Source organism: Anabrus simplex, chromosome 10, assembly GCF_040414725.1.
Source record: "Anabrus simplex isolate iqAnaSimp1 chromosome 10, ASM4041472v1, whole genome shotgun sequence".
Taxonomy (NCBI): Eukaryota; Metazoa; Arthropoda; class Insecta; order Orthoptera; family Tettigoniidae; genus Anabrus; species Anabrus simplex.
The window spans coordinates 50,490,173-50,509,933 of NC_090274.1; the positions used below are offsets into that span (position 1 = coordinate 50,490,173).

The 19,761-nt window shown below is 39.8% G+C and overlaps 1 protein-coding gene across 2 annotated transcripts in view; it reads right to left on the reverse strand.

Moving 5' to 3' along the window:
• Positions 1 to 9,288: 9,288 nt before the first annotated feature.
• Positions 9,289 to 19,761, reverse strand: part of LOC136881954 (gastrula zinc finger protein XlCGF7.1) — a 48,809-nt gene continuing 38,336 nt past the window's right edge. For both annotated transcript variants that reach the window (XM_067154424.2, XM_067154423.2), the window contains exon 6: positions 9,289 to 12,145. In XM_067154424.2, the coding sequence (XP_067010525.2) occupies positions 11,515 to 12,145 (631 nt within the window). In that variant the 3' untranslated portion in view covers positions 9,289 to 11,514. The remainder of the gene's footprint in view (positions 12,146 to 19,761) is intronic.

The window sequence follows — 19,761 nt, forward strand, 5'->3', positions numbered from 1 at the left end:
CAATCAAGGGAACTAGCGACTGGAAATTCATCCAAGGACGAGGAGAGGAACCGGACGGTCCTGATGCATGGTATGTGCGCAACCAGCGGCAGATTCAACAGGCACATCGCCAAGCCGAAGAGCGTTCCAGGAGAGAAGCCGAGAACAACGATGCACCAGAGGAAATGGAGTTCAGACCTGGAACACTAGTTCTTCGTCGAAACCATCCCATCAGCAAGAAGCTTCAAAAGTTCCACGCTGGGATGGCTCCGAAGTGGCTCGGTCCTTTTGAGGTGGAGAAAAAGTTTGGAAATGGTTTGTATGTTCTGAAGATTATACCGCCGACGAAGGTGCATACGTCGGAATTGAAGGGGGCTTCTACCCATAAAGGAAGGCGGAGAGAGCGGGGAGTGGGCACTCTCTAAAGGACCCCAGAAGAATGCGGACTCAAGAGAGGATCACCATACACCGATACCTACCTTGGAGGATAAGAGAGCTGAAGACATAGATATCAGGACACCTAGGAATAATTTAAAGCCTAGAGAAAGAAAGGTCCAGGATAGGTATTGAAGGTTTTAGGGGGGATAATTATCATAGGACAGATATCCTAATTATTAGAACTTTCAATAAACATATATTAGCACTGGACGTATATGGGTAGGTGCCAGTGGAAAGGATTTGTTTCTAAAGACTTGCATCATAGCAACGGACACACAGACTTCAAATATAGCGTCAAGAAACATCACCATAAGGTCTATGGTGTGAAACATGTATATATTCTTTATAGATTTTGTAAGTGGAGTGATTGCCTTTTTAAAGGGACGTAAAGAAGTTAGCACAGTGGTGGATAAAAAGAGAGATTGACGAGAACAGGATAAGTTTCGTAGTGATAATAAAGTTGTTTTAGACATAAGTAAACGTGTTCTCGTGTGATATTTTCTTTCATAAAATACACTTAAGAAAATGGAAATTGCAGCACCCAGAAGGAGTGGTGCTACATTGCTGCAATTGAACATGCAGGACGAGTGTTCGGTTGTGATTCGATCATTATATAATGGATTTTGAATAACTCGTCGCGAGCCATGAAGTATTTTACGGCTTAGTTATGTCTTCATGTGGTTGTCGCCTGTTGAGTGAGCTTGAACATCGAGATATGCATTGCCTTATTCTTCGCTCGGTAATGGTACGCCTTCTAGCAGCCGGCATGGTACTAGGGTTCCTTGTCGCTAGTATGTGCTGCTCTCTAGCTGCGAGAAGTTGAACTTGCTATGCGATCGACTGACGTAAGACGACAATGAATGAGGAAAGCAATTGTTTTGATTATTAATCTGAAGAAGGAAGTTCGCTGGCAAAGATCGGCTCCTACATTAAGCAATAAAACTGCATATTCGAGGAGTGTGAAGATGGTTGTCTTTATCTGCCAGGCGTTTAGCGCCTCCTAGTGCCGCACCTGTCGGTATTTCTCCAGAAGATAACCGGGATGATCCACACCCAGCAACATCAGCTGCGAGCAACGAACACCAGTCAGTGTCATGGGATAACAGTGCCACTTCAAGAACAGTAATCCGTCCCCAGAATCAAGGAACACTATCTATGTATTATGCAAAACCTTTGTCTAACAAAATAAATCAGGGGATTGATTTCGCACTCCTGGAGACTGTAGTGAAAGATTATTTGCTCTTTAGCACAGTTGAGAGCAAACATTTTCAAATGTTCGTGTTTTAACTAAATGGCGTTTATAGAATACCTGCGCGGAAGACCATTTCCAACACACTTCTCCAACAACAATACGCCATGACGAAGGAAGTGGTGAAAACCAAAATTCAGGCTGCAGAAGCGGTTGTATTGACAATGGATCGGTGGACTTCTATTAAAAATGAGAACTACTTGTCAGTGCCAACACACTATATTAAAGACCTGAAGCTGGAATCGTCCCTTCTAGAGTGCTTTAAGTACGACGAAAGAGACACTTCAGAAAACCTCGCCGATGAACTGCCACGTGTTACTATGGAATGAGGCATTGAAGAAAAAAGTTGTGTGTGTAGTTAGTGACAATGCTCCTAATATTGTGGCAACAATACGACTCACAGCAGCCTGGAAAAACACCCGCCTGTTTAGCACACATCCTAAATTTAATTGTTCATAATGGGTTGCAGTACATTCAACCCATTCTGAACAAAGTTTTAAAAAATATTGAATTTTTCAAAACATGAGGCTTAATAAGATGCAGGAACAGTTGAAAGAGCCAGTCCTAACGATAAAACAGGATTCTATCACAGGATGCAATTCAACCTTTGAAACGCTACAAAGAATAGTTGAAGTCAAGCATTCCCTGATGTCGATTATAACCATAAATTACCCTGATCTTCCAAATTTGACCACAGACGACATTGCAAGCCTGTGAGGGTTCAATGTTTTCAAAATTATACTGAGGAAATTAGTAGTGAAAGACTAGTTACTGCATCAAAAGTTACACTCCTCAGTAGGTCATTGAAAAGGTGGTGTTGCCAAATTTGCCAATAACTCTGAAATTCGTGGTGATGTGAAACAAATAGCCAAGAAGCTAGTGGAAGAGCTAAATCGACGATTTCACAATATAGAAGAAAATACAATTTTCGCAAAAGAAACGTTATTGGACCCCTGATTCAAATCACATGGATTTTCTGAAAAAAAAACTCTGCTGAGAAAGCAAAGCAAAACCCGATCGGGTACTGTGAGAGATATGTGTCGGATACATCCATAACAGTACCCCTGCAGGAAACCCAATTTCAATCGCCGAATCTACTTATTATCTTTGGGTTGAACTCGATGAGGTAGTTTCCAGGCTGCAGAGTAATTCACACTCCAGAGCTGCTGCCATAGCGGAAGTTGATAAATATTTTCAGAGGCAAGGAAATCCACTTCAGTGGTGGTCACTACTCAGCACCATTTTTGAACTTGCTAAAATGTGGGTATGTATTGTTGCAATCTCCACGCCATGCGAAATTGTGTTCTCTCATAAAAGATAGAGGGAATCTGTTTTATTTCTATTGGTTTTACGTCGTACCGACACAGATAGGTTTTATGGCGACGATGGGACAGGAAAGGGCTAGGACTGGGAAAGAAGCGGCCGTGGCCTTAATTAAGGTATAGCCCCAGCATTTGCCTGGTGTGAAAACGGGAAACCACGGAAAACCATCTTCAGGGCTGTCGACCGTGGGGTTCGAACCCACTATCTCCGGAATACTGGATACTGGCCACACTTAAGCGACTGCAGCTATCGAGCTCGGTACAGGAGGATTCGCCTGACTGGAAAAAGAGTAGAACAAATTATGCTTTTAAACGGAAATCTCTAAATATTTGTTTAAGAAGTGATATAATGTCCATTCATTTCTATTTAATTAGTCTATCCCCCAAAGTTAAATTTTGTTTAATTATGTAAGTGTTGTGTATGTGATAAACGTACCTACAAGGAAGACACTCTTTCGGGCGTGGATTCAACGCATTCCTTAGTTTTAAAAAGTGATACATAGTCCGTGGTCCGCCTCTGTGGTGTACTGGTTAGTGTGATTAGCTGCCAACCCGGCTCTGCCACGAAATTTGAAAAGTGGTACGAGGGCTGGTATGGGGTTCACTCAGCCTCGGGATGTCAACTGAGTAGAGGTGGGTTCGATTCCCACCTCAGCCATCCTGTAAGTGTTTATCCGTGGATTCCCACTTCTCCTCCAGAGAAATGCTGGGATGGTAACTAACTTAAGGCCACTTCCTTCCCTTTCCAGTCTTCCCATCCCAACCAAGGCCCCTGTTCAGCATAGCAGGTGAGGCCGCCTGGCCATTCTCCCCAGTTGTATCCCCCGACCGAATGTCTCACGCTCAATGACACTGCCGTTGAGGCGGTAGAAGTGGGATCCCTCGCTGAGTCCGAGGGAAAACCAACTCTGGAGGTTAAGCAGATCAAGAAAGAAAGAAAGATACATAGTCCGTTCATTTTTATATTTTTATTTAATTGGTCTCTTCCCAGAGAATAGTTTTATTTAATTAAGCCTTGTCTATGAAATAAAATACTCCTGCAAGGAATATACACTTTTGGCTTGGATTCAACGCATTTTTTACTTTAATATTCACAAGGTAAGCATTTTATTTTCATGTCTGCTGTGCTCAATCTGTCGAACTGTCAGTGTCTTCGTATAGACAGGGTGAACAAGAAATGCCGCACGTGGAGGTCAGCATGCGGCACCTCGTCGAAATTCACGACAAAGTTTATCTTGTAACACCTAGTCCCACCAGTAGGTTTAGTAGAAATGCGAGTTAAGGAATGAGGCTCTGGCAACGCTGTAACGGGGTGCAGCGTGGCCAAGGACACGTCGCAAGAACCCGGCACTCTGCCGGAGCTGTCTGATAAGCTCAGTGAGACGAGGTAATGCCATAAATGCCGGTTGTGCAGACGCGCCGATGTTCGAGTCGCGTTCGCGCCAATTTTTTTCAGTTAATGTATCAAACTGTATCCAATGTACACCTCCACTATGCAATACACTATGCTCTATCTTACCGTTACAGTTACCTTTATTTAAACATTCAAACATAACATTAACTTCTTACAGACGTGAACGACAACTGTGTTTCGTCCATGGCACAAATAAAGCCAATACGTAGAACATAATAGTGGATACAGTAACATCATCTCTATCCAATGCGGTGCAAGAAAACACAATACAGTACAGTAGGTAGGCTACACTGGATCGCCCATTATGTTACGTACAGTACGTGTACAGTGTACGTGTGACGTCCAGTCTTATCTTCACAGAGCCGGTGGGTACACTTACGAGCAACGTTCACTTCACAGCAGATGTTCAAAGCGACCAGCTTGCATTTGCAAATACTTCGCCACTCGCTGCAACATACTCTGCCGGACCCTATACAATACACTTGCATCCACCGTTACCAACGCAGCATGCACGCGAGCTATTAGATCTTGTACATTCATGGGTGGAGTACTATAAACGTGTTACTTTAGGTGTACCCACAAACAAAAATCTAGTGGATTATGGTCCGGGGAACGTGGATGCCACAACATTGGACCTTCACGATCAATCCATTTCCCTGGAAAAGCTTCATTTAACCAGTGTGTGGCGATGCACAATCATGCTGAAACCATAGCTGTCGCCGAACACCAAATAGTACGTTTTCTAAAGCGTCCAGCGAAATATTGCCCAAAAACGTACGATAGCGGGGCTCATTCAGATTCTCCGGCAATAGGCAAGGGCCTAAAAAGCACCCCTCGCACGACACTAGCCCACAGATTTATGCCAAAGCGTGCCTGAAAGCCACGTTCACGGGTGAGATATGGGTTGTGGTCAGACCAATAGTGGCTGTTGTGATGGTTGAAAGTCCCTCCTCGAGTGAAGCTACATTCGTCACTCCATATCATATTCTTTATAAGAATGTTCGTTATCTTCAACTTGTTACATAAGCCATTCACAGAACTGTACTCGTTGAATGAGATCTTCTGACCGCTGGTGTTGAGTTAACGTGTAATGATATGGATGCAGTGTTTCGTCGTGCAACACGTCAAAAACCAGTGTTTGAGATACCTGGTACTGCCTTGCAATATCAGGGTACTTCGCCGAGGTGACTGGTGAACGGCTTCAGGAATGTCGTCCTGTGTTTCTGGAGTACGTCTAGTCCTAGGATGACCTCTGTCTACTACTTTTAGACGAAGATTACAGGTTTCCCGCAGGCGTTGCACAAGGCGACGAAAAATATTCTTATCGGGATGGCGCCGTTGAGGGTAGCGTGCTGCATACTCACGAGCAGCAGCAGAAGCTTCTTTATCGGATGCACCCAGCACTAAAAGCATATCCACGTATTCGCCGATTGTGTACTCCATCAGGAACCCGTCCTACATGCACTTGACAGGACCAGTTACGGTTGGGCACTGTGTGGTTAGTGGAATCATGCAATCAGCTGAATGGATCACACTGTCATGTGTTCGACTATTGTCATGTGACAACAGGATGCCATGCTTACAAATGCAGTTACACGACGGGAACTAGGGACCCGACGTCACACACACAAAATAAAAAACCTGACGTAGTTTCGAGCCGTAGCTCCATGGTGCATGCGGGTTTGATAACCCAGCAGTCTACTCAGTGAGATGCGACGGCGGGTACGGTAGAGTGGGATGATACACGTTTCTCTATTAAATTCCGATGCGCTGCAGGATGTGACAGTGTTGCCAGCTTCTTGTTTTCGACTTGTTTTCCAATGGCACCAGATCCGATTTGGCTTTAAAACCTTTTGTCTTGCAATACGATGAGGAATTGGATGCCGACCTCCAAGTTCACCTGTATACAGAGTGAAGCGAAATTCGCGCCCTCAGGCGTCGCAGCGAATTCTTAATGCGAATTTCGCTTCACCCTGTATATCTTTAATGGTGTAATAACCCAGTTGACAGGTAGGACGGGACCGGGAGTGAAGGAAGAAATGAATTGCGTAGTCACAGGGGTGCAAGAGAGAGAGAGAGTGAGCGAGCGACAGCCGAATCGAATGAGCTGTGAATGATATGAAATTTAGGGAGGCCGGGATCGAGTTTTTGGTGAAAAAGTAAAAATGATCGATTTTTCAATTTGTACATATTATTGTATGCCAAACTCCTGCGGATCATTTGGCGGTGGTATTTTTCGCTCCCATACAGCTGTAATTCCATTGTCACCTACAGTTCAATGGACATAACTAACCAACAGCGACTAGCATGATGGTGGCTGCTGCTTGTCGGTGACAGCAAATTTCAGAGGCCGTGCCGGTTCCGCACATCGCTAAAGGGGCGCTTTCATTTAGCGAGTTAACTTCGGACTAAGATTGTGCTTATGGCGATTTGGCTAGGCCTCGTTCAGTTGTGAACTTCATTACGATCCGTATTGACAATCGAACAATATCAAAGGGTAGAGAAAGGTCCACCTGTTCAATACCATTATATTAATATTATACCTTATATTATTGGTACTAGTTTTTAACCTTGCCACGATAGGTCATCTTCAGTCATGATCAAATTGCAAATACATGCATGTATATAACCACCAATACAAAGTTTACAAATTGGTATGTCTTAAGTAAAGTCTTAAACTAAAACAATGATGGAATGTTAGACTATATATTTAAAATGTTAATGAAATAACACATTAGATCTGTTGTGAACAGTGTTGTTGGACTACACCAATCTCCTTATAATAAACAAGTATTCTTGAGTCTTGATTTGATCTTGGACCTGATATTCATTGTTTGTATAGAGGACCTATTTGATCTACAAAATATGCCTCATTGAGTAGAATATATGAATTTATATAGGTTTGAAGGGGACGTTCACAACTTGAATAACGTACTTGATCGCACATAACTCGTATTTTTTTGACCAAAAATAAGTGTGAACATTTTTGTTGCGTTATATGTGCGTGGATTGCTACGCGAAAGATCGTATGCCCGAAAAAATGCAAAATTTGCATTAGGCTATTGAAACAAGACAACTGGCATACTTAACCTATTCATTGTGACTACCTTCAATCTCAGAGCTATTCTCCCGTCCATCATTCTGGTCACCATCCCATACTGCATCACCCTGACTTCCATCCAACATATTTGCGATGCCCGTCCTCAAGACACTCTTCGCATAGATGTCCGTCGACACCATAACCCATGCCTGCATAACCGAATCACACTCAAGTTCAAGTACTGGCCTCTTTATTTTGCCCGCTGGAATCAGCTCATGCTTCTGCCATCCATTCGGCATACAATTTACGTGCGTTGTCCTTGAAGGGCTTGTTGATGGAAACATCTAAGGGCTGCAGACAATGAGTGAGTCCACCAGAAAGGACGAGATCCGTTTTCACTTCCTGAAGATGTTCCTTTGTGTCTTCCACCAAGTGTCCGTGGAAACTGTTCCACACTAGCATTGCTGGGCGTCGAAGTAGTGCCCCTGGTCGTGCTCCCCACACCGTATGGACCCAGTCCTGAAAAAATGTATCCACCCATCCTTTCTCTTGAACTCGTACATGAGTGCCTTTGGGAAACTTCGCTTTTGGTACTGATTTACTTTCAAAAATAACATATGTCAGCAATTTTTTTCCAGCTGCGGTTATTGCTAGCATGACAGTGCAATGCTGTATTTCACACCCAGTTATACGTAAAAGCACACTAGATTCTCTCTTCTTGTTGATGGCGGTGTTGCATGGCATGCCGAGTTTATCGGGCTTTGATCTGCATAGCCAATCTGAGATAAGTGATAACTTTTTTCCCGAATGCTGCCACATGGCGAAGAGAATCTATGATTTTGTTGCTGGAATTGCTTGCCATTTTCTGACAGAAATGTTTGTCTTCGCAGACACAATCTCTTTCGTGACATGTATCTATGGATCCAACCCTGGCTCACATTCAGATATGAACAGCTATTTCTCCTTTAATTGCTAGTTCACACACTTTGAAATGTATCAGCTTGTGCGGGATACTAAAGCCATCATTTCGCAACTCGGTCTTCCAGTTAAGGAAACTTACCAGTTTTCGGCCCTCTGAATGTCTTACATGTTTGGTTGGTGGTTTTTAGCGCAGCTTTCTGTTTACGACAGTAGCGAACATTAAATTCGGTCAGACCGAATTCTCAACCGGCCGCTCTGTTACCATATTCCTCAGCATATTTTATCACTTTCAGGTCAAATCCAGCTGTATATCTCCCACGTTTATCCATAACTTAAAAACTACTAGTTTTGTGCCTCCAGTATCAGCATATCTTGATTGTATTGTATGGCAGATGTACAGATAACAAGTTTACAAATCGGAAACCGTGAGTATGTCCAGTTCATAGCCAAGTCATTGTGGATCAAGATTGCGGCGGAGTTGGCTGTGTGGTTAGGGCTGCACAGCTGTGAGCTTGCATCCAGAAGATAGTGGGTTCGAACCCCACTGTGAGGAGCTCTGAAAATTGTATTTCGTGGTTTCCAAATTTCATACCAAACAAATGCTAGGGCTGTACCTTAATTAAGGCCATTGCCTACTAATCTCCTTCCTTAAGTGTAATGTTTAAGGAAGCAGTAGATGAATTAAATAAGAATATTATGCATGTATCAGAATAATGAATTCCAATAAATGATTACTCTCTCCCCAGTTCCAGGAACTAGGGGATGAGAATATTCTATTCTGATTCCTGTTCAAAATTCAGAACTAGTGAGAAAAGGAGTGAAACACCATGAAATTATAACTATAAGATGGCATAAGTTATTTAAAATAATTTTAATGTACTGTAATCAATCTGAATAGCAACGTGAATATAGTCCACCACAATTGTCGCCATAAGACCTATCTGTTTCGGTGCGACGTAAAGCAAGTAGCAAAAAAAAAAAAAAAGAAAAAAAATATAGTCCACTATCAATTAACAATTGGAAAACATACAGAAACCATCAATAAAAATAAGTCATGAAAGTATATCATACTGTGCATATAAAGATGCAGTTATTTCCCACAATTATTTTACCAAGACTCAGTGGCTGCTGTCTTGAAGTGGGGATGATGATTTGTATCAATTAACTTCATAATGGTACGCAAATGTGTGGAGGAATAGGAAGAAAAACACACTGAAGTTTTACTGAGTGATATTTTAAAGTTTGTTCATCATGATAAAAGAAACAAAAATTACACAAAAAAGCATCAGAATGAAGAGAAATATTTGGAAGAAAATTAAAAGTTAGCTCTCAGTAGAGTTATAACTGTCGTGAATTATTTAGAAAGTAGAACCAGCAAGGGTTGACACAAAAATCTTGTCCCATGCAGCAGAATGCCCAATTATTTAAATAATTAGTGATGAACAATATTTAAATATAATAAAAACTAAAAGATCACATCAAGTACATGCAGATCACAAGAGCTGTTAAGATGAAACTGTTGACTTCTAGAGTGACTTTGATTACCAGTACAGAATTGCTTTAATAGTCTGTCTTGAAACCACATTTTGCTGAGAATGTTTTCAATTCTGATTTCACACAAATTCATAATTAGTGCCATAAAAATGACTCAACAATTAGCAGAGTGCATGTGCAGCATGTACTCATCTTAATGACCAATATGTGGACACCCATATGCAAAAAATTTTGTTATTTTAATAAGTCAGATTAACCCTCTACCAACTGGAATCACTAAAGTTAATACTTTCTGTGATTTTAGTAAGTAATCCATTGCCATACATCTTCTTTGCTTGGAAGTTGCCAGGATATTCTGCACAAGCATTTATGTGTAATGACTCTGAATGTAGTGCTAAATCAAGGTCCTTGATTTATGTTGTTCAATGCTTCTGCCACAGTTAATATATTATCTCTATGAAGCTAGAAAGATATTTACATATGATTTCCAGCTTCGATTATATGAACAGGATCTTATTTGACTATGTCAAAATGGGAATGTTACATTGATGAAATGATTCCAATTGGAATCGATGGGCTTTTCTGGTGTGTAGTATACTACATAAAGTCCACATTGTGTTGTCAAAAGCAATGACTGCCTACCCTCATAAGAGAATGAAAGTTGTTTTCTGTCCTTGGATGGGTGCTCTTGATGCACAGATTCTTTACAGAAGATATTACAAACACAATAATGCAAAAATGTCATGTAATTCCTTGAGTGGAATATTTCTATAACGTCTGCATTCATGGCTGCCTGAAGAATTGAATCAAAGGAGAAAGGGCATTATTTTTGAGAGCAGTTATCTCCACCAGCTCCGAAACTTCCATTAGTGGGCAAACAATTCAACCAGATTGGCCACTGGCCTCAATATTTGAAGTAAAAAAACAGGCAAAAAATGTGTTTTAAAGACTTCGATATAAAGTCAGTATGGGTGAAAAATGACAAATTATACTTCATTTCTAAATTCTGTATGCTCAAGTGACATTTCCAAATAAGGTTGTACACTTTTTATTGCATAACGCAACTCTACAGAAATTGAACACAGGCCCGTAAGGACGGCAGTAGATATACCAAACTGTCATGCTCCGGAAGCGGACTAGAATAAATGTTCCAGACGAAATTAAAAATATACTTACAAATTATTGTATGCTTCTTTTCTGCAAGAAGCCAGAAATAACATTTCTGATGGTTGAACATTTCCAACAAAATACATTCACATGCAGAAGTCCCAACGGTGCTGCCTTGCTGAGCAGAGTTGACATACGAGGTCGTAGTGCACTTCAGCGAGCAAAATACAATTACATCCTATTCAATGCAACATTTTTCCGGAGACAGCAATGACCTGATATCCTAAAAAATTACAGCAATATTCCACAATGTATTACGATATGCTACCCGAAATGATCACCTTACTATTTAAATGTACTATTGCATTGATTAGAATGGCATGCTTTTTCAAATGGTGTGGGTTTGATGTTTACTATTAAAAGCAAACCATTGTAATCTAGGCAAGAGAATGACATTTTTCTAGAATAAAAACCCTGTGGCCACACATATTACTGTACAAACAAACAGTTTTCAGTATAATCTACGCCGGAAGATGCATTGTTAGCGATGTTATGGTCTTTTTACGGAGTGGATTGCTATGTGGCTACGGACACCAATCTTCCGGGAAAACGACCTGTTGCATTCATTACAGGAGTACGGTCTTGCCTCAGAATGAATTATCTCGTGTTTACGGAGATCACTACTACGTGCAAACGACTTCCTGCATTGGTTACATTGGTAGGGTTTTATTTTTACCCCGGAGTGAATTTTTACATGATCAAGGAGAGCACTTTTCTCAGTAAACGAAGCGTTACATTTGTCACATATGAAAGGTCTAACTCCAGCGTGGTACAACTTGTGTCTATGAAGATGACTCTTGCGTGTAAACGAACTATTGCATTCGTCACACTTATACGCTCTTACTCCAGAGTGAACTAACATGTGTCTATCGAGGCTAGTCTTCTTCGAAAATGAACTTCTGCACTTGCTACATTCATATGGCCTTTCCCCAGTGTGTACTCTCATATGCGCACGGATATGGCTTTTCATATAGAATGAACTATTGCACTCACTACAAAAGAACCGTCTTTCCCTTGATGAGTGTTGTTCCGAAGGAAAACGATAAGGAAAAGTATCGTGCTGTAGTTTACTAGCATCCGCTTCTTCCCCAATGTGCACAGGCACAGCATCATTATCAGGTCTGAAATGAAAATGAAAATAATTACAATATGTTGGGGGGGGGGGAGGATAATCACAATTCTTCTGGGCAGATCATTGTAGGTAAGATACATCAGCTATAGAACATACAGTATTGGATGTTTTGCAGCCCCCACCAGGACGAAATAACCATGGAATACCCCTTTATAAATAATGACATATCTCTTAATGCCAATTAAGTGGAATCAACTGAAATTATACCTCCTGAATGGAAATTCTCTATTATATGCAGTATATCTCACAGCATTTGGTACTGTCCTCCCTTACAGTAAGTTTCGGCACCTCCTGCAGCTTATTCCTCTACTTGCTATATGTAATGAAATTGCTAAACAGTCAAACGAAGGCTTTGGATTTATCACACTTCAAAAATATATCTCTGGCATTCATGCATCCTTCCGGCATGAAGGAAATAATGAATTGGGCATTTAAAGATTTAACGTTTTTAACAGGTTTCCATGGTAACAAAGATTACATAAGAACATTCCATTATGTTTCTCTCAAGTAGCCTATCATAATGTATTTCCATGTTATTTTTCCACTAGCTCATATTCTGGATCCTTGCTTCTATGGCAGAGTACTGAAAAACTCATATCATCACAAGATAAGATCACTGATTGCAGGAAAACTCAGCAGCAAAAAGTTCCATGTATTTGAAGGGGTCTACAATTTGCATAACACACAGTACAAGGTGAATCGACATAACTGCCGGTAAATATAGTGACAAAAATGGCTTCATTATCGACATCACTATTCTATTCCAGAACAATGTCAATGAGCCTACTGAAGTCCAGCTTGAGTAGTAGAATATTTACAAAGACAAATACCAGCCAAATGAAATGGATATTATCAGCCTAATACTTAGGGCTTTTGGCGCAATACCTGCCTAGTTCATGGAGTTCTTGAAGAAGTTTGAGCTATGCATAGCTTTGAGAGTATATTTTCCACCACTATATATGGTTCTACACTCACTCTGAGATCTCATTTGTTCGGACTTCCATAACTGAAAACAAATTACCGCTACATTTCTATAAGGTGAAAATTTCTGCAACCTGATGTGATGACCATTGTGACAACCCATAATGGTAGGAAATATACATGCTAAGCCCCATAAGCATATTCCTATAGGTGCAAACAGAATATTCCAAACCAACAATGGTAGTTGATTTGTAACATATCAAAATTGATGAAAAATCTATAAAACTCTGGACATTACTGTCTTTGACTCAAGATGGTATTTTAGTCAAAAAATCAAAAGTGGCTTGTAGATGCAATTATTGGCTCCATCAATATCCTCAAGCTGGCCTCCAAGTGACTAAAACTTGATGGTGGGATGAACTACATATACAGGAGGACAGGTAGGTTTATCAGTGATATTAACTTAGGTTTATCAGTGATATTAACTTTGTGACTGCTGTTGGGATTTCAAAGCTCATGCACATCTCCATTGATGATAGCATTCTAGAATTTGGCAGTTGCAGGTAAACATCGGGAGTCACTATGACATTATCTGGAGCAGGTGATTTAAAATTGTATTCAGGCCCTATTTCTGCGCTAAGTAAGCTTTGATATCGTCTAGAATATTTAATTCTAAACCACGATTGCATTTCTAAATAAATTTCATATCTCTTTCAGGCCATAACATTTGTATTATTTCTGTAAATATGTTCTGCAAAATCCGAATATTTCTGAAGTTGTAGTGCTTTACAGTGTTCTTTGTAACACTGAGCAAATGTTCGGAGAGTCCATCCTTTATAAAACATCTTACCATCTCTGCAAGTTAACCTCCATGCTATCGCGTTGTTGCAGGAATTATTTTTATTAACAATACTGGACTTGCAGATTTTTTGTGAAGCTCTGACTTCAAACTAAATTTTCTCAATAATATTCGCATTTTTATACACTTTTACCAAAACCAAAGAAAAGAGATCTAGAAGGGTCATGAAATCCTTCTCCGCCACTCCTTTTCTTCTTCTTGACCTTCACTGCATTCTTCTACATCTCCTGAAGGATGACTGAAGAATAAGAAGGGAAAAAATAGACAAGGGCCTTGATGTTCTCATTCTTCAACCTTTTTTCTTCTTCATTATCTACTTTTACTTCTCCTTCCAAAGAAAGATTGAAAAATACCAAGTGAAAATGTACATGAGAATACACAACTGCTCCTCATTCTTCTTTTCTCCTTGTCCCATCTCTACACACCAGAGTGTGCAGCAATGATGATAACAATATTGTTCAGTATTGGTAGTAATCAGATGAAGTACAGGCAGTAAACGCAGAAAATATTACTACTTCTTCTTAAAGAATATTGGAAAACAAGAAGAGAAAAGATACCGGAGGGCCTTGACATTCTTCTTCCTCTTCATTACCTTGTTCTACGTCTCCTTCTTAAGGCTGACTTAAAAGATCCATATTCATTTAAGACTACTATTAAGAAGGGGTCGCAAGACACAAAATTGTCTTAGAGCAACTGCCAGCAGGTTATCAGGCTGCATTTTACATGGAGTCCAGACACGTTTTGCAGGCTGGGGAGAGAGGCTACTTAATGCACCCCTGTGCGAATTTCTGCACTGAGGGGACCACCATACCATCTTATGAAACTCAGCCGCCAAAGCCGTCGGTCACCTTAGAGGATCAGGTCCAAAACTCAGTGCTGAGACACTGACTGTAGCATAGGGGAGTAAGTAGTCCAACACCGTAAGCACATGATGTTGAATATCACATGTCAACAGGTATGGATTTCCTAGGTAATTGTACACACAACCCAGTGGAAAAGAAAATAACTGCATAGATTAGCAGTGGGAAGCAAATGAGCTGGGGAGCAAAAAAAAATTAATTACTCTGCTTGGAAATTTAATCCATTTATTTGATGAGTCTAACATTTTATCAGGAACTTGTTGGACGACCCTGTCTTGTAAAGATTGCCTATATCTGTTCCTGAAAAATCCTTTAGCATTCATGTGAAATTAGTGTTTGCATTATATGCCTTTCCAAATGGATCTTTGAACATTTTTTGCTTTATCATGACAAATACAACATTGGTATCAAATTTGCTGTTTCCATCAAAGCCATAATTTTGGGGGGTTCAGTTAAGTCTAAGTGTTAATAAACATGGAACAATGAAATTGGGCTTCACCATTATAGAACGACAGTGGCTCACCAAAGAGGTTATCCCATGGCAAATTAGAAGAATGACATCTCATTAGCAGGAAATTTTGAAGAAGCAATGTTCTCTGCCACTTTTTTTATTAAAAGATGAAAAATCTGACTACTACACACTAGCAGTATGCTACAGTTACCATCAAATGCAAGAAAATCTAATTTTTTAATGAATATATTGTACCGGTAATGGCGGTACAAAACTAAGTCCCCGTAATGAAAATTTAAAAACTTAGGCGTTATGCTCCAGACCAGCAGCGAAAGACTGACTGAACAGTGAGCAACAGCTGTGTGCGTGTGACGTAGAGCGGGTGACGTCACAGCATGCCTCACAACACAGAGCCTAGACTGGTGTAGAATCTTCCTCGAGCTTCTAAGGATAATAACTTTCTCCATAATAATAATTAGACAAATTTAACCATATCATCGTGCAGCCAGATCCTTTATCTACGTTCCTGCAAAGTTTCACGTAAATCCGACATGAGACAACGAAGTTATGGAACAAGATGTGAAGGCACGGATCGGATATAAATACAGTACTGTTTCGCTTAGCAGAGCAGTGTGTGACCAGCGTGTGTATGTGCACACATGGCAGTGGAATTCGTGCAGTCAGTTCGTGAGGACCATGATATAGCGTGAAGCTGCCGTCATACTTCGAGTCCATGGACTTTAACTCAATCGCGACGAGTATGAACTTGTACGAGTTTCTTTCAACTGTGAGTGATAAACTTCTGCTCCAACGGGGCGTGATATAAATTGTGCTTCATCTGAACATCATCAAGTGACTGTTTATTCTACACGAGTGTCTAAGACTTGTGAATATTTTTCAAGTACTCGTAATTTAAAGTTTAATGTTGTGGACAGGATTTGGAACAGTTTGCTCCTTACAAAGTACTGAATACTTCAAATTAACGAGACTGTGCTTTATTTCAGAATTACTCAAATTGCAAGCATGACTACGTCACTAATTTACCATTTCATGAACTGTGTAAATATTTGTAGGTAATGAACTTTAGACTGCGTGCATGAACTGTGCATTTCAATTCTACTAAGAACTGTACATTTCAATTGTACGAACATTCAGCTGTGCGTTTTGATTCTATGAACAGTCGAACCGAGGACTATTGATGCATGATTAATTTCGTTTTTTTTTTATGTCATTACCAATGCGTGAACAAGTCTGAATTAACGAGTGAAACACCCTTATTTTTCCCAATCCAAGTGATTACATTGAACAATGCTTCAAACTAAGAACTAAGTTGTGCAGCGTAACTTCACATTATGACAAGTGCTACAAACTTTAAGCGACTATTTTGAAATTCGATAAGTTTCGAGTGGACTTTCATTTTATGAATGTTAAACTTATATACTCATTCAAGTTTAATGACCTTCTTGTTCATTTCAAATGATTGAGGATTTAACACAGGATAGATTTCTACCGTGTGATAGACCTTCAAACACACGTTCTCACGTGTCATGAACCTTGTTAAAACCAGTGATAAACCTTTCTCTCATCTGTGCAGAAGCAGTTTTTTGCATTAACTTGCCCCAAGGCTTAACGGTGTTCATTCACGTTCGTCATTTACGTGGTCTGTCTCAACGCCCTTCATAAGCACCGTATGGATCTTCTAGTCGTCGAATGGATCTTCTAGAACTTCCATCGAGGGACAAATGGTGGTCCACTGGTATGGAAGGGAGAGGAGCTGCTGGAATCCAAGGATGTCACCAGCCCTAGGACGGGGGATACTTCTACTATATCTGCTGTACAGAGGTGACATGGTTTTGAACTTGTTAATAGATTCAGAAAAAAAAATTGAAAGATTTTCTTCTAAATTTTCTTCTAAACACACCGTCTCCCTCTGTATGCACTTCAACAGATTGGTACACGCCCTGCATTTCTCGTGCTCACCGAAGTACCACATTTACTATTACAATATGTTATAGCCAGTCAGCACAAGAAGCTACTTCATATTCATTCATCATCATATTCACAGTTGCACAGTTGACGTGCATTTAGAGCAGTCACCCCGCTGGCTGATTCCCTATCTGTTCTTTACCTATTTTTGGAACATACTTCAATTGGGGTCTTACCAGTGACTCATACACCCTCTCCTTTATATCCTTAACATGATACCTAAATATCCTCATAACCGTACGAAGAGCTCTGTAAACTTTTTATTTACCATGTTGTTTATGTGATTACTCAAATGAAGATCTTTCCTTATATTAAACCCAGGTACTAACAATTATCCCCATGAGGTATATTCACCCTATCAAAACTGAAATTAAAACTGACAGGACATATCACACTGCTAAAACTAACAAACAACCTGCCATCACACAGAGCTTCCCAAACTCAAAACATCGATGAGGCCATTCTGAAGTTGCTCAAATCCAGTAACTTACATTGTACTCTACACTGGACATCATCATCTGCAAGATGAAGTGATTTTAGTTCTCTATTCACATATTTACATATGTAAGGAAAAAAAGACGGTACAATAATTTTGCCTTGCATAATTTCTCTCGAAATAACTCAAGGATCAGGTAATGCTTAAACTATGATACTTCTCTGAGTTCTATTTGCTAGTAATTTATCCATCCTGTAAGTCATTATTTTGCCTATTTCAATAGTCCTTATTTTTGTCAGTCTCCCATGATGTACACTATTAAAAGCTCTGGATAATTTTATACTAATACATATCATCTAAAACAGCTGCTGGTTCAATGTAAATGGAATACCATTAACTTCTATCTATCAAACCAGACCCTACGAATGCAAACGTATCAGATATAATCAGAGCTCACATATCAAGCTCTCAGTTCTGTACTCATCTGATTTATGTTTACCACTTTCTTACCATGGGGTTTAACACATCAAAGGCTGTCAGTGATACAAAGATGGCAAACGGCTAGGATTGGGAAAGCACCGACCATGGCATGTATTGAGGTACAGCTCTAGCATTTGCCTGATGTGAAAATAGGAAACAATGGAATAACATCTTCAGGGCTGCTAGCAGTGGGATTCGAACTCACAATCTCCCACATAGAAGTTCACAGCTACGCGACACCACCTGCGTACCAACTTGCTCGGTGAACACCCTATGCTCTAAACACTGGTGTTACTACAGACTCTCCACTCTCCATTTGTTTGATATAGCTCCTTCATGAAAACGGTACTCTAATAAGTACTTCAGATATGGAAATATATCTCAACCCATTGTCTTTACTATACCCCAGTATCTTGTGAAGTACAGCTGCTTTTTCAGTTTAAAAATTTATGTATATACTGCGCCGTTCCCACGTCCAGGTGGGACGCACAAGATCCAGGCTAGCTCAAATATGATCATATTTATCACTGTTCACAGTTTACGGGCTATGGGTTTCACATTAGAGAAAAGATCACCGATTTATACTAGTGGAAATACCTAACTTACGCAAAAGGACATCTCCTACCTGTATTCCTAGTTAGTATCCACCTCCGGCTTACGAGATTACCAAGTTGTTAGTACTTATATCTAAGCAACTATTCTAAAAGTCATTAAAAGAATGGTCAACTTTTACTATGCTTCATTTATTATAAATCAAGAAAAGTCAGACATAAAAAGTTGTTAAAACGTTCTCTTTGAAATAGTAAGGAATGAATGTTGATATATATCTTGAAATTCATCTTTGAGATGTTAAGTTAGAGATGTTGAAATAAAATCTCAAGTTAGGATGATTAAAAATGAAAAACACTACATTAAAAGATATTAATTGAAAAATACTAGATTGAAAATATCTGAATAAAAAGAAAATAATTTAAGTTAGACAAAGACATTAGATGCATCTAATAAAATGAATGAAAATTACATTGAAACATATTATATACACTGTCGTAGATTGAGAGTTTTTTTAAATGTAGGACGCAGTTTCCATACTTGGCAATGAATAAATTAAAAATTGAAAATCGGAATCACATCTTTCATTAAGTAAATTCTTGAAAAGTTATTCCAAAAATTCTACTTGCTCTCATCTCATTTTGATAATTCATTGTAATAAGTTAACTTTGCTTGACTCTAACTATTTGTGTCCAAATACACAACTAGATTGACATGAGAAAATATCTTCATAAATATTTAAAGCATTTAACATATATCGCATTTTCCAAACATGTTCTCATATTTCTTGGCACTTCTTCCTGCAGAGTCAACGACAACTCCCTTTAACATATCAGATGTAAGGCTTTTCAAGCGTTTGCTCCAGTAACCAGTGTTTCGTCTTAGGTCTGACACTACGAAACATATCAGATGTAAGGCTTTTCAGGCGTTTGCTCTATTAACCAGCGTTTCGTCTGAAACATCCCACTCTGACGAGTCTAGTGTCAGACCCTACCCACTGACACTCACCTGTATACACCCAGTGTCAATTTAAAATACACCCTGCGTCAGTAGGTAGGGTCTG